Here is a 15546-nt window from a genome sequence, read left to right as displayed (position 1 = left end):
TTATAAGATGAGAGTCGTTTAGATTAAAAATAAAGTATAAATTAATAGTGACCAAAACGTAATCGGAATAGCAGGCAAAATAGGAGGGACTATGATATTAGTCATTAGATAATCAAAAGTAAATTTAAATGACTTGATGCACCTAAATAAATTGACGTGTAAATCATAAAAAAACATGTATAGGAAATAATTGTCGGCACTACATTACTCAATGCACTTGCTCAACTCATTGAATGACAATAGGATGGCTTCCTCTAACAGCAAATCGCTGGAGATGCCACAAAAAGGAGGAACGCTTTGTGTTTGAACTTACACAACTTTAGTAAATCTTCAATAATGTTACAATGAATTATATAGTATCCAAATAAAACTCATGCTTGACATTCTTTGCAACCTCTAAGCTTTCAGACCTTTAGGCCGCAACCTGAAAACAACCAATCAATCAATAAGAACTACTTACATTAAAATGACTCATTAAATTTTATATACTTCTTATTTATGCGAAATTTACCAAGGGTCAATCGAAAACAGCATCTTCGTTATCACTAACAACTAACAAGGTTAGGGTTATGTACATCCAAACCCAAAACTCCACCCTTGGTAGGAGCTTAATGACATTGGGGTGATGAAAATATATGTACATTATAGTAGGATAGAAAATTAGGAAGGGAGAAAAGGATAATCGACATCCTTCACATTTTTGGAGAAAGAAATCACTTTCCCCTTGCCTTTGATTACCTCCTTTCTCTCCCCTTCCCCTTTCCTTAACCAAACAAAAATTCATGAAAATGGATTTTATTTCAGCCATTTACAACCAAACCCTCTTGAAAGATGAAAAAAATATTATTACCTTATCAAAAATTGCTTTTACATCCTCAAATACAGCATCTATCGGTTTTCCTGCGTCAATCTATACATGGATAAGAGAGTGGAGATAAGAATAAATTAGTTTCGATCAGAAAAAAAGTCAGTGACAGTAAGGAAAAAGAAATTACGTGTACAGTGGAATCTTACCCTTCTAACTTTTCCAAGAGAGTCATAGTACTGAATAACGGGGAGACTGGATTCCATGTATACCTTGAAACGCTTCCTTATTGTTTCAATATTATCATCTTCCCTCCCCTATAAACACCATTGGAAGGGGTAATACAATATTAAATCTAGCCATAAGCAAAAAAGCAATGGAACAAGTACTGAAGAAAATCACAGGTTTTGTCCCTGACAAACCTGATTCCTGCCTAGCAGCCGCTTCTCCATCTCCTCTTCCGAACAATCAAAAAACAGAACAATTTCTGGTACTATTCCTGTCTGTATCAGCACACCAGAAAGAAAAAGGTTCAACATGCATAAAACTAAGGAGGGTATCATAGAAGACAAGAGAGCGACCCCAAAGCCTTACAATTGATTCGAACAACGCACGATTCTCCTCATTACGAGGAAAGCCATCAATTAAGAATTTTTCTTTCCCACTTTCCTGAATAGCTTTTTGAAGAAGCCCTATAGTCACCTCAGCTGGTACAATTTTTCCCTCTTTGATCATGTTCTGGATCATAGTTCTGCAATATGAGAAAGTGATTTGTTACTTTGGTCAATTACATCTAACACGAAACACTAGCAAAACTAATTAGAAATCAGCCAGAGTTCTACATAAGGTTTAGTTGTACATTTAGATACCATCATAGAGTAAATGCAGTGAAAATGGAACTTCAGTGAATTTAGTCTGATGCAAGGTGAGAGAATATGGTATGAATCCAAGTCCTCTCATAAGTCAAGTAGCATGGGAATTCTAGGAAAACATTAAATGTCGAAGCAAAGCGAGTCTAAATGTGTTCTATTTAGTTCTTGCAATTACTACAAATAAGGGCCAAAAAAGAAGGTTAGATTGAAACTCGATGAGATTGTCCTTTAAAGAAAATCTAGTGTCCAAGATCATCAAAGGTTCAATGGTTATTCACCTAGAAACAAGTTGTTCAAGAGATAACTATGTGATAGTCCAAATGCTGTGACTAATGAAGCCAAAAACAATGAAGAAATACGTTGCAACCACAAGGAAATACAAAGAATTAATCCTAGCTCTAATAGTCGATTTGCATGTGAGAATGAGGAGTTGTATAATCTTTGGCATTGAAGTCAAGGTATTGAAATTCCTCATTATATGCATCATACGATTAACATTGAAGAAGAATTATGGGAAAAACTTAAAATCCTCTCAAAGTATCCGATGCATGGTTACAAAGGAGTTAAAGTTCAGTCCATAAGTTAGATTAACAATGTAATAAAGGTAGAATTTGTTCAACAAAGTTAAGATAGGGAATCATAGGAAATTCTTGATTCCATCTCCAATTTGGCCGGTTTTATGGTGGTAATTAGTAGAGTAATTTAATTGCTTTTAACGTAAAGAGTTATGTGTTTTAACTCTTAGGTTAATTATTTTATTTACTTGATAAGTCAAAGCATGTAAGTCATCCTTGCAGGGATGAAAATAGGTCAAGATTAAATTAAAGGCACTCTTGAACATGTGCCTTGAGTAACTTAGGAGAGCTTTAATAGCTTTTGTTAAAAAATAATTAGTGAAACTAATGTTAGTCATAAGTTAAGAATTAATAGAGCTAGGTGAAGAATCAAGAAGAGGGACGTATAGATCTTTGCTAGATGTCACTCCTATATAAATAGGGCATGTAAGCTGATTTGAAGAGCATGATCGGATTGAATAAATATTGTCGCTTGAGATGTTCTTTTGATTCTTTAGAATTGTCATACAACTTTTGAATGTGACAATTGAAGGTGGTTAAAGATTCTTTTATTTCATAGCTGGGCTTGAAGAAGCATTAATTACTACTTTAAATATATCCAAAACTACCCTTTTTTTGCTTAAGCTCTCCAAAGCTAGATCCTATCCCTCCTATTTCACATTAGGATTTGTGGTTTCTAGCAAGCACAAAAATAATCATATCGCTTTATGTATATCCTGGGCCAATGAAAGGGAAAAGCTCCCACACACCTCAAATGTGAAATTTTTTAAATATTAGGATTTTTGAAACAACCTTCCCAATGTCTATCATAGACAATTATATATCCCTAATCCTGTAGATATCAATAGAGATGCAAATAATATTCCAGAAGCAGCTCAAAGAAAATAATGAGAAAAAGTGTACCCATTCTCAGAACCAGATTTGATCTCTGCTCGTAAAAGGTCACCAGCACTTAGATGAGTATATCCAAAATGTTCAACAATATTTGCACATTGGGTTCCTTTCCCACTGCCGGGGCCACCTGCTCAGATGAAAAGATCGATGCATAAGATATTCCTCGGACCTTAAAGGCTCCTTAGCTTAATGGCATTAGAACAACCATTTACTTTTTAATATCAAGCGTGAAACTTACGCAACAGCAATAAACAAATGCAATAAATTGAAAAAAATACAACGAGTAAAGAGCTTCTAAACTAAGGAGTAGGCGGTCAACAAGACAAAATTAGTATAGTAATAAAGTGTATGGAATAGAACAGTTGACAAAAAACGGAAAAAGGGAGGGAGATCGACTGATCAATAACCCTTATATAAGAAGGGCGGAGACAAGGAAAGAAATACACAATCCACCATTGAGAGATGGATCTATGTAGCTATTGTGCTCAGGATCGCAATTTCGGATTATTGTAATGTTCAATCCTAAGATCCATAAATTTCAAAACGAACCAAAGTCATTGAATTGATCAGGCGTGCTCAAGATCAGACAGAATTGATGCAGGATCAACAATCCTCAAGATCGCTCAAGAATCAGAATCACTCATGATTGGCCGATCTTACAAACAACTAGCTCTTTACTCTCTTTATTTCTTGTTTTCTTTATATACTTCTATTATGTAGGCAAAATGTAACAATAATTTATTTCAAAAACATATGTAAGTATTAAGTATTAGATTTATTTTTATTGTTGTCCATTGATATATTTAGACAAAAATAACTTAGTTACTAATGTTTTTATGCAAATAAATGTGCAATACCTATTATCTAACAATTGAATTACGCAGGGCCGTATGATTCAATCCTATGTGCACTTTGATTCGAAGTAAAAATTTGATTCTACTAAGATAACCTTGTATGTAGCCCTCTTAAAAAGAGCCTGCATACCATAACTTTTTGCTTGGCTTAATCTTTACTTTTTTATAGAGTGCGTTTATTTTAATGTTCACCAACAATCCCATCTTTGATCTTTCTACGCCAGTGGTACCAGGCAAAGAAAAATTTATATAGTGAACTAGAGAGCTTGGACAATGTATACAATGCAATAGACAGAAAAAACATAAATATTTAGGATAGAAAAGAGAGAACACACCCAGTACAAAAATGACAGTAGTCTTGTTTTCAGCTTCCTGCAAAATGCAGGGGTGACAGAAAATAAGGACATGTCGATAGGCACAATTTAAATTTCTAACAGATAAATACAGAAGAGAATTGGAAGGATACAAATTAAGGAACTCACCATGTTTGTTGTGTCGGTAACAGATCCCATGTACTGCGCCATTAACCAACATGATCAGATATCGAGTCGGAATCAAGCCAAAATCTTTTTTTACACAATGAGACAAGCAACGAAATTTTATATTCCGACTACATTAATAAAATTCAAATTTTCGTCTGAGAAAAAAAAAGACGTCTAATTAATTCAAGTAAACCATTTCAAGCAACGGATTGCAATAATTTCTCATGAGTAAACAACAGAAAGAAAATTCATTTCTTAAAAAACGAAGATCGAATCAGATCGCTTGATCCTTATCAAAAAAGAGAAAAATCTATAGTTTACAAAACGAAAATCATAAAATCAAAAGCACTAAACTAGCAGATCTAAAGTATAAGGAGCTCAAAATTCGGATCCGAACAAATTTAAATCGACAAGCAGATGATGGTATGATCGGAGAAAAATGTGATACCAAGAACAATTTTGAACACAGGAACGGCAAGCGGGAAGGGGGAAAATGTAGGGAAGATTACCGGCGAATTGAAGTGATGTCGGTGGGAATTGAAGAGGGAAGATCTTGAATTTCCTTGAATGAAATGAGGAAAGGAGTTTGAAATTGTTACCCACACCTAAATAAATGTAAAGACCACCCAGTGTTTGTTTGTATTTATAGACTCGGAAAGGAGAAACATAGCTTACAAATTACAATACCCGCTGGTTTGTAACGTTCATAACTACTTTTCTTTCTGTCATGTGGCAAAGTGTCAATTTTCATATTGGGTTTGTTTAGGTGAAGTTGGTTGATTCCATCGTCTAAAAGTATTTGGGTGATAAACAAGTTATTTTAATAAGCTTTTATGGAGATATATGTTAAATATTTTTTGTTGGCGATTGATTGTTTATTAGATAAAAAGTTGATTAACAATCTAAAGCAAATGAAAATAAGCTATTATGAATTTTTTTATTTTAGTTTACAATCTGTTGAAAAACTGGCTTAAAAGATATTTATCATATACATTTTTTGTTTTTATAATTAGCTAAAAAGGTCAAAAATGTCATTTGTCAAATACCTCTATCTAAATAGACATATCCTGAAATTTCAATATGCTTGGAAATTAAACTGAAATTTCGATCGAAAAAAGGTTTGTTATTCAGAAGTTTTGACAGATATCCTGAAATTGATTAGACCCAAAAAATAAAAAAAATTAGGGAAATTATCTAAGTTTTTGCACTTTATTAATTGTACTACTAAGTTTTTACGATTATCAATGGTACCCTCGTGTTATTGGGCGTTTTTCAACTGTTACCTTTTCTGATTTTCTCCATCCAAAATCGTCCAAAATAATTAATTTTTTTCTTTTTCTTTTATTTTTCAATTTAAAACATTAAAAAAATAAAAGAAAAAGAAAAAAGTTAACGGTTTTGGACGATTTTGGACGGAAAAAATTATAAAAAGGTTACGGTTGTAAGACGCTCAATAACACGAGAATATCATTGATAATTGAAAAAACTTAGGGGTACTATTGATAAAGTGCAAAAACTTAGGGATACCATTGATAATTTCCCAAAAATTTATTAACTCAAACTCGATTATTTTGACTTGTTTTGACCCATTTTTTTCAAAATTTTTAAATTTTATTTAGTTTCATGTCATTTTTTTCCAAAACCTACTATATTTTTAATTACTTTTTGTATTTTGAGTATTTATTCTTTGTTGAATCCTTGAAACTTATATATTATTCCTTTTAAATAAGACTTTTTTATATAAACAAAAAAATTGCTTTTGATGTCTATATTGAAAATAAAATAGTGATTAAAACAATAATACTGTAAACCTATAGACTTATTGGGTAGACCCAAACACAAAGAAATTTGACCTAAAATGACATGATTCAGAATAAACCCAATACAAAATGATCCGAGACATCATATTTTAGACGTTGTATGTTGAGATTTTGAGCATATACAAAGTACTTCCTTGGCCAACCAATCTAACCTCAATCAATTAGCAACATCTTTCATCATTTCCCTTTTATGTAATTACAGGAACTCCATCATCCCTGCTCAATATGTTTATCTAAGTTTCTGTTTAAAACATTTTAAAGTCTTTTATAGGGACACAATGAATAGTCAACATATTTCTAAAATAATAAAATTCACACATAGAAAAGGATGAACTTAAGCCCAACCTTAACACCCTGCACAATTTGAGGGACAAAACTCCGCTAACCTTAAAAAAGAAATCAAAATGACAGGCACCAATTTCTCATAAAGGAATCTCAACTAACAAGCCTTTTAACTAATCTACCTCTTCACTAGCCATAGCTAATGTTATTATCTCAGACTCTATAGTGGACTGCACTAAAACTGAAACAGCCCAAATCAGCGAAAACAGTATAATAATATTGTCCACTTAACACAGCAGAAGACTTACAAATGTTTAGACTGAATCTGACCTATGATTCGATGATCATAGCAAACTAATATCAGAATTAACGAAAAATTTTTACATAATTAAGTAAATACTATTTACAAAACATTATGAAATTATTACCAAACACTTGGTTATATAAATATATTACATTATTTTAATTTACATAGCCTCAAAATACAACTGAAGTCCTCGTTGCGCATAATACACATAGCAAATAGTGTACATCCATCCATGTAATGCAGCTAACCTGAAAGTGGATCTATTCCCCCAGAGGAATGGGCCCCATCAAAAGCAGTCAGCAAATAAAATTGTTGAGTAACTCGACAAACAATACAACATTTAAATAAGAAAAACATTTGAAAGTATATATTTAATCCTTTGCTCATTTAAGTAAATCCCTTTTTGGTAAATTTGAAAGTATATGGTAAATTTTATTAAAAATCGTTTTGCGAAACTAATAATATTATTACATAAGCAAAATAATCAATAATTAGTTAGAATAACAATCGACTCATCATCAACAACACATGTAAGAGCTTGAGTTACCATCATTGGAGTTTAACCAATTTTTACCCAAGTTTCAATACCCATATTGATTCAAACCCAAATAACATCAACTAACCGAATAAGAACCCATTACTCAACGATATCCATCCATAAAACCCAGTTGAAAAACGAATAATAACTCTAAGCACATTATAAAAGGAATATTTAATTACTTTCCAAACTTGATCAATTCCAAAATCAGTCTTTCATCACTGAAACAATATAAGTACTTCTGCACCTATAATTTTTCTTAATTTTATGAACTTATAACTAACCTCTAAATCATAACTTATGTACTCCATAGGAATCGATTTCGAATGCGGTACTGATAACACTTTCTCATATTAAACCCAAATCCAAGAATCCATCACTAAACTAAAGTAATCACACCTATTATAGATCTAAAGATCAATCCCAAGTTAATACTAATGTTTACACATCCACCCGAGCAATATCCAGGCTTAGTAACAACATTAAACTCTTTTAACCACTTTTATGAAGACACATGCTCACTCAAAGGCTTATAGATAAAACTCTAATTAATATTTTTGAGTGATCCAATTGGGTGATAAACTAGACTTCCGTACGATCGTAACAACTGTAAATGTAACAGACTCAAAATTCTTAATTTTAATCTTCCGATTAATTATTCCGAATTTTCAATTCAAATCTCGAATCCTTTGATTATCCATTTCAAACCATCTTTAATTCCTAAATCTTTTTCGATTTTGTAATTTCTTTCAAATATTAAACTTTAACATATTTTTTTTTTAATCTTTTTATAAGCACTAAAATATTATTTTATTATTTTATAGTACGAAAAGTAAAATTTTATTATTATATTCACAGTTTTGTAAAACGTTACGTTTTAACTTTCTTCCTTAAACTAACATTACTACTTATTATTTTGACCTTATAATTTTGATTTAATTATTTTATACATAAAAATGAGTCGTATTTTTATTATTAACATTAATCATAGTTTTAAGCAAAATTTTTTAAAAAAACTACATATTTGCATGATCAAATTTACCCATTATTTTAAAGTATATTCACTTGTACATACTAGAACAAAAATTTGATGAACCAAAATTCTTTCTATAGTAATTCATGATGTTCATCACTTACACAAGTTATCACCATTTCCTTACACAAGCTAACCTTCTTCTACACTTCAAACTCTTACATATTTACTTACACACTCCAACTCTCACACATTCACTTACACACTCTAAATCACTTACACAAGTTAACCTTCTTCTATACTCCTAACACTCTTTTTCATACAATCTAATAAACCACAAAGTTGCCCAAACCCATTATAAATACCCCCCTTAGCCATGAGATCACTTACACCACCATCATCAAATTTTTCTAACATTCTTTCTTATATTTTCACTTCATTAAAATCTTACTACATTAATACCTTTATTATTAATTGAAGAAATTCAAAAACATGGCGCTTAGAACACTCTTTATTTAGCTTAAATCATCATCATTATTTTGGAAATTTGGGTTAATTATCTTTGGAGCATTATTATCTATCTTGGAGGGTCTTATTTTTTATTATTTTCCTAATTAGTACTTAGTACTAATCCTTGGTGTTAGTATGATATAACTTCTTACCCTACTCTTTTTGTGGAATTTTACATTATATTACTTTATAATAAAGTATGAAATATGCTGATATGTTTTATTAGGAAGTTAGTTTAATGAAATTATGATCAAGATTATATTAAGTATGTGTATGCTAAAAGTATTTTTAGTATGTTTATTTAATAATCTTTGAACACGTTTAGGAAGTTGGGTGCAAAATTATATTCTAGTGATATTAAGTATGATTTATGTTATAAACTAGTGCTAGTATGTTTATGAGTTATGTGTTACATTAGAAATGTTATTATATAAGAATTTGTTTTATGTTAGAATTTTTTATTAATATGTTTATGTTAGCCTTCAACCAGTTTATAAAGTAGTAAGTTATTTTATGAACTTATTTTACCAAGTATGATTATTTTAAGAATATTTTTATTATACTTTATTCTGAGATTTAAGTTTATCCTTAAAGTTATAGTAAATTTCTAAGTTATTGCGTAAAGTTTTTTTTTTTTTTTTTTTTGTGTGGTTATGTTAACTATTTAAATCTAGGATTTACTATGATAAATTAAATAAAGTTGTTTTGCTAGTGAAAAAAGCCCCAAAATACTCATAGGCTATTCGACCATTATCAAATTAAAAAGAAAAAGAGTTTGATTTATATTTTTTATATTATTATAAGCTATTTTGTGATAATATTAAAATACAATCTTAAATATTATTTTTGAGAAAGCTTTATAAGTTATTAAATATTAAAGTGATTTTCTTGAATATATGAGTTTTCAAAATTAAAAAATAACTCTTGTGACATTTAATTACTATTTAGTACAAAATAATATTTTATTTGCTAACTATTTGACCAAAATTTATATAAAAAGATGTAAAAGTATTTTTAGTAAACTTGCTCTTAAACTATGTGTGAAATATTGATTTTTGTGAAATTATAAGTTTTATTTGTTTTATAACTAGAATGTTGATTTTTGCGAATCTAATAAGTTTTCTAATTTTTCCAAACTTGAAATAATTGTTTTTGATGAACTTGTTGAATTTTGGAAACTTATCCAAAGGTTGCAGTTTAACTTGAATTTTAATTAGAATGTTTGATTTCGTGAAGAGAATAAAGTTTTATGTATTTTAAAGTTTGAAATTTTGATTTTGGGAACTTATTTCAAGAAAAATAGATTTTAGTAGCTAGTTGTGGAAAATACTAATTTGGAGACTATTAATAGAAGATTAAGTTATTAGTGTAAATTTATTGAGCTATTAAATTAAAGTTATAAATAAAATTTAATGTGTAAAAATTAAGTAATGAACATATAAAGACGTAAAGGTAAATTAAACGTTATGGTTAAGAATTATATTAAATAAATGAAGTTACCACCTAGGTTGGTCAAAGTCAAATTCAAAGTCAACTTGTAGTAATAAAAATGTGATGTACTTGTGTGAATGAGTATTGATTGAATGACCCTGATAGTAAGGTAATGTTAAACCATGGACCGGCATGTAAAATCCCGGCGTCTGTGTTGGCCGGCACATAAAATGCGGTGTAAGACAGGGGGTTTGCTACCTATCCTGTAGAGCTCGAGCATAAATATTGTATTGGAGGGGTGACGACTCCCACCACTATTAGGGTTTAGGACTACGGTCCTCACCTAACCAGACCCTTACATATATCAGGTGTCATATTGATATGCTTGTTGATCAATGATAAACTTGATTAGTGTTGATGCTAGGATGCATGGTACGGTTATGAGTATTAACCAAATGAACTTACTTAAGTGTTAAGATTGCCGAATTGTATAAGTGGCAGTAACGTACTTCTATCAGGATCGAGAATGGTATCTTAATAACTTAAAAGTATGTAACAGAAAAAGAATATGGTAAAAGTATACGGTGGTATCAATTAAGTATAAGTTCGTACTGAAATTATTATTTTGTAAATGTAGCGTAGAATTTCCGTATTTTGAGCTGGATAGGAAGTTATGCTCGACGTTAAGCGCTGACCGATTCAATCGGCTGTCATCCGTATCATGGATGGCAGCATTTTGCAGGATTTAGTTCAGGTTCCGATCCAGGCCGCAGCAATTACTATTTATCGAGAACTTAGCTGTTTTTTGTATCTTTATTAATGACTTGATGATGATGTATTTTTTCTCTTTTTGAGCAAACAATATTTCTTATTAGATGTAATATTTTACTTTGTTTTAAACAGCTTTAGTTTTTATGATTTAAAGTTTTTAACAGTTCGGCATTTTGAGACTTCCGCAATATTTTTGTATTAAACATTATTATTAAATGTTAATTATGTATCGAGATTGCTTCACTTGTTACAGTAAACTTGCCAAAATCCGAGTCTAGACGAAGAACATATCACATTTTCAAAATGGGGCAGAAAACTGCCAGCTACTCGTGAGCCACAACCAAACTCGTGAGCCGCGAGCTGCACTATTCTAGTTTCCATAAACTTTTCTAAAAAATACAGAAGCTAAAACAAAGGGTCTCGCAAGCCGCAAAATTACCAATTTTTGATTCTATTTTGTTGTTCAACCGCACAACCCAGAAACTCAACGCAACAAAACAAAACATCATTTTCAACACCAAAAGCACTTTTAATCCAACCTATAACAACAATCAAACCCAACAAATACCAACTTAATCTAATTATATCAAAACTTGAAAATCACATAACTTCAAAATAACATGAAATGCTCAAATGTCAAGTTACAACAAAATCAATTTAAATTAAAAGCTTAGATGAACAAATTTAAATTACTTAAAATCAAATTGTAAAACAACTTGTAAACACTTTAAAAGAATCATTGAAATGTGTCTTACTAGTAATGGATAATCCACCATAAAAAGCTTGAGAAATCATGAAACACCATTGTTAACTTAAGAAAGCTTCATGCATATAGATCAAACACCATGGATGACCAACCTTCAATTTTGGACAACTTCAATACCCCACACACGAACTCTTGATCTTCAAATTATCATCAACCCAAACATTTGATCACAACTCTATAATCAAACATGCTCTAACATCAAATACAATCCAAGGTCAACTTCAATTAAGCTCCATACTCCATATAAATTTTGTAGAGATTGAAATTAAACTTCAAGAAGTCTTTTATGATTATGCTTGCTTGTCTAAGGTTACATTCAACATTTAGTAACTACTTCACGCTATTAGTGTAACATCCGTTTTCTTTTTTTTCTTTTTTTAAAAAAATAATAAATAAATAAATTTCAGAAATTTTAAAAATAATAAAAAATAAATAAATAACTCCCCATTAACAAATAACTTCTCACTTCTCCCTCTAAATCTTATAACTAACCTCACTTATCTATTATAAATTAAATCAATTACCCTTAATTCATTCACATTATTACTCACACTTTCTTTTTCTCCTACAAACTACTTTCTCCATGCTCCAATTGCTTAAAATTTAATCAAGAAAAGACAAGATTTTGATATTAAAGACAGCGGATTCGTAGACAGAGATTATTAGGAGCGTACGTTGTCTAGGATCGCGTGACAAGGTAATTTTCAATGTCCATCTAATTAGGACTATCCCGTTAGTATTATGTGCTAAGTGATAATTAATGTGTTTAAATGGGATGCATGATTTTATATGACATTATTTTATATGATGTTATGTTTTATATATTCTCAAATTAAATTTACTATTATTTTTGTCAAACTTGAATTTATAATTACTATTTTTTATAAAATTTATATTATTATTTGGATAATGAAATTTGATACGATTTAGTTTGAAAGAGAAATATTTATAATATTATTTTGATGAGAGTTGTATTATTATTTTAATAATGATTTTAAATGCGATTGAATTTGGGAGAAATATATTATGATATTAATATTGCAATTGAATATTCTTGAGATATATTTTTCTTGGGAAAATTTGTGATCATAAAATAAAATATATAATGTATGTTTGATTATATGTTTGTGTGCACGAGACTAATTATTAAAATATATTAAATCACGTAAAGTGTAACACGAGGGAAATGAAGCTCTTATATTTGTTGTGATCCAAGTATAAGGGTGATGAACAGGTTGTCCTGTTTGGTTAGTATAGCTGCCGACAGGTATTATTATTTCTGATATTTGATACAAACAAGTCTTCCTTGATCCAAGTAGGAGGGGTGTGCACACTAGGGTTCCCTGAGACTACTTTGCTGGCCTTAAATTATTTAGGGTGACGACCTCTTGATGAAGTAGGTATAGGGGTAAAGCCTCGGCCTACTGGCGTTCTCGTTCCCTCAAATTAAAAATTGATTATGTGTTTGTCATTATTAAATATCAAATTAATAAATTGGTTTATGTCATATTATATATATTGTTTTCACTCAGCTATATATTATTTTTTTCTATAACTTATCCAATTTGATTATATTTTATTTTCTTAAATTATTTTCAAACTTAATCGTTTTACGGGATGGAGTTGGAATTACTCAATTTTGTGATTTTGGGAGTTTTTCCCTTGTTTTTCTTGCATTCTTATGTTGCAGGTTATTGATTGCGTGGGAATCGTGGAGTGAGGATCACCTAGAAACATAACTTTTGTTAGAGTCGTATTTCAGTTTAAATTTTACCTTAAGTTGTTTAAATTTTATATGAACATAGATTGCGTTTCAGTCTTCTCTTATGTTGTCAGACCCTTTATTGGATTTAAAGTTATTAAGTTATTTCTTAGTCGTTAAGCCTTACATTTATTTTATTAGAAATAGATATGGCGGTAACACTCCTATGAGTAGGTTTTGGTTCATCTTTTTCATTAAAGGTGTTTTTAAAAGTCCGACCTATTCTGAGGGTGTTACAATTTTCAATATGAATATTTGAACAAAAAATCAAGAGATTATCCACATATAAACATTTTATAGCGTAAATGTTATCTTCAAGCTTAAAATATATACATTTATCACTTTCATTCACTTTGAACCTACGTGAAATAATTAGATTATAAAATTTCTCATGTCGCTATTTAGGAGCCTGTTTAAGACTATAGACAGATTATCTAACTTGGACACCTTGTGCTCTTGTTCGAGGACAACGTAACCCTCTATTTGATCCATGTTAATCTCGTCTTCTAATTCACCAACAAATTATAAATTGAAGCCGTAGAAAGTAAAACTCGTAAAAAATCCACATTTTCCCTTTGCTTGTATCCTTTAGTAACCAAAGGAGCCTCATACTTATCAACTGTACCATGAACCTCTAACTTCTTCCTGAAAACTCATTTGCACCAAATTGTTTTGCAACCTGCTGGAAGGTCCACTAGATACCAAGTACGATTAGGCGCAAGAGAATCCATCTCATCATTAAATACTTATTGCCATAAATTAGCGTCTACTGAAGTTAAGACTGCTTGGAGATTTGAAGGATTATCCTCTAAGATGTAAAGACAGAATTTTGGACCGAAGTCTTTGCTACTTTGACCCTCATGCTTCTCTCTAGTTTTGGATCATTTAGCAAGTCTTGAGGACGTGCTCTAACTTGAGGATTTACAAAAGATGACAACATCTTACTTTTTTTATGTTTTGGGTACCTGAAATGTTGTGTACCTTATTATGAATAGTACATCCCTACATATGACCTACTTTTCCACACCTATTGCACAAAAATTGACTGAAGTCATTCTTATATGATTGAAACTGTTGTTGACCATTGTTTTATGATTATGGTGGTTGGAAATTTTGTTCTAGTTCTTCCACTTACACTCGTTTAGTAGGTGGTAATAAATGGTGGTAATTGGAATGAAAAACTAGTGTAATTTTGGTTGAAAAATCTCTTGATTACCTTGATGGTCATGCTTATCCAACTTCGATCATCTCATTTTCTTCATAAAATTCATTCCAATGCATTACCATTGGGAGAGGTGGTATTAGGTGGTATTGAAAATTTGTAAACAAAAAAACTTTTTGTGATCAAAGTTTTATTATCATGGGAATGATATGGAACTTTTGATGAAATTTTACACTATAAATCACTCACATTACCATCATTTATTACCACGAACCAAACGGGTCATTAATGTTCTTTGCATTATTGGGTTTGTGAACTATTGTGGTTTTAATTTTTAGAAAAAATTGCGCTAAATAATTTAATCTTTGTTTGATTTTTCTATCCCAAATATTGATTAACCATAAATAATCTCATATTGATATTTATTTCTTGTGGCAATGTCACTTTATCTTAACCATTTATAAAGTGAATTAATTTTTTTACTTCTCTCAGCTAACTCTTCATCTCCCTCCTATTCAATCACCCCATATCCCCATTCATTACCCAAACAAAGCAATATTGTTTCTTCTGCATTGACTCCACCACCATTGGTGAAGATTGAAACTTTGAAATTGAAGGAAAAAAATTGAAGAATGAACATCAGTAGCTTATTCACTGATTTGCCTCTAATTTTTTTGCTTATTCACTATCAGTAGTGTTGGAATATGAAGAGATGATCAAAAGCAACAAGAGGGGGGTGAAT

The 15546-nt window shown here is 30.6% G+C and overlaps 1 protein-coding gene across 1 annotated transcript; it reads right to left on the bottom strand.

Annotated features, from left to right (window-relative positions):
- Nucleotides 1-119: 119 nt before the first annotated feature.
- On the bottom strand, nt 120-5273 carry LOC130811011 (UMP-CMP kinase 3). Its single transcript, XM_057677135.1, has 9 exons — nt 4992-5273; nt 4483-4515; nt 4336-4372; nt 3156-3273; nt 1400-1556; nt 1228-1308; nt 1015-1122; nt 851-910; nt 120-424 (listed from the first exon to the last, which is right to left on the bottom strand). The coding sequence occupies exons 2-9, from the start codon at nt 4510-4512 to the stop codon at nt 413-415; spliced, it is 603 nt and encodes a 200-aa protein (XP_057533118.1). The 5' UTR covers nt 4513-4515; nt 4992-5273; the 3' UTR covers nt 120-412.
- Nucleotides 5274-15546: the final 10273 nt, after the last annotated feature.

This window comes from Amaranthus tricolor, chromosome 4 (assembly GCF_026212465.1).
Source record: "Amaranthus tricolor cultivar Red isolate AtriRed21 chromosome 4, ASM2621246v1, whole genome shotgun sequence".
NCBI lineage: Eukaryota > Viridiplantae > Streptophyta > Magnoliopsida > Caryophyllales > Amaranthaceae > Amaranthus > Amaranthus tricolor.
Note: the sequence above shows the minus strand (reverse complement) of the source record. Positions and strands in the feature narration are given on the sequence as shown.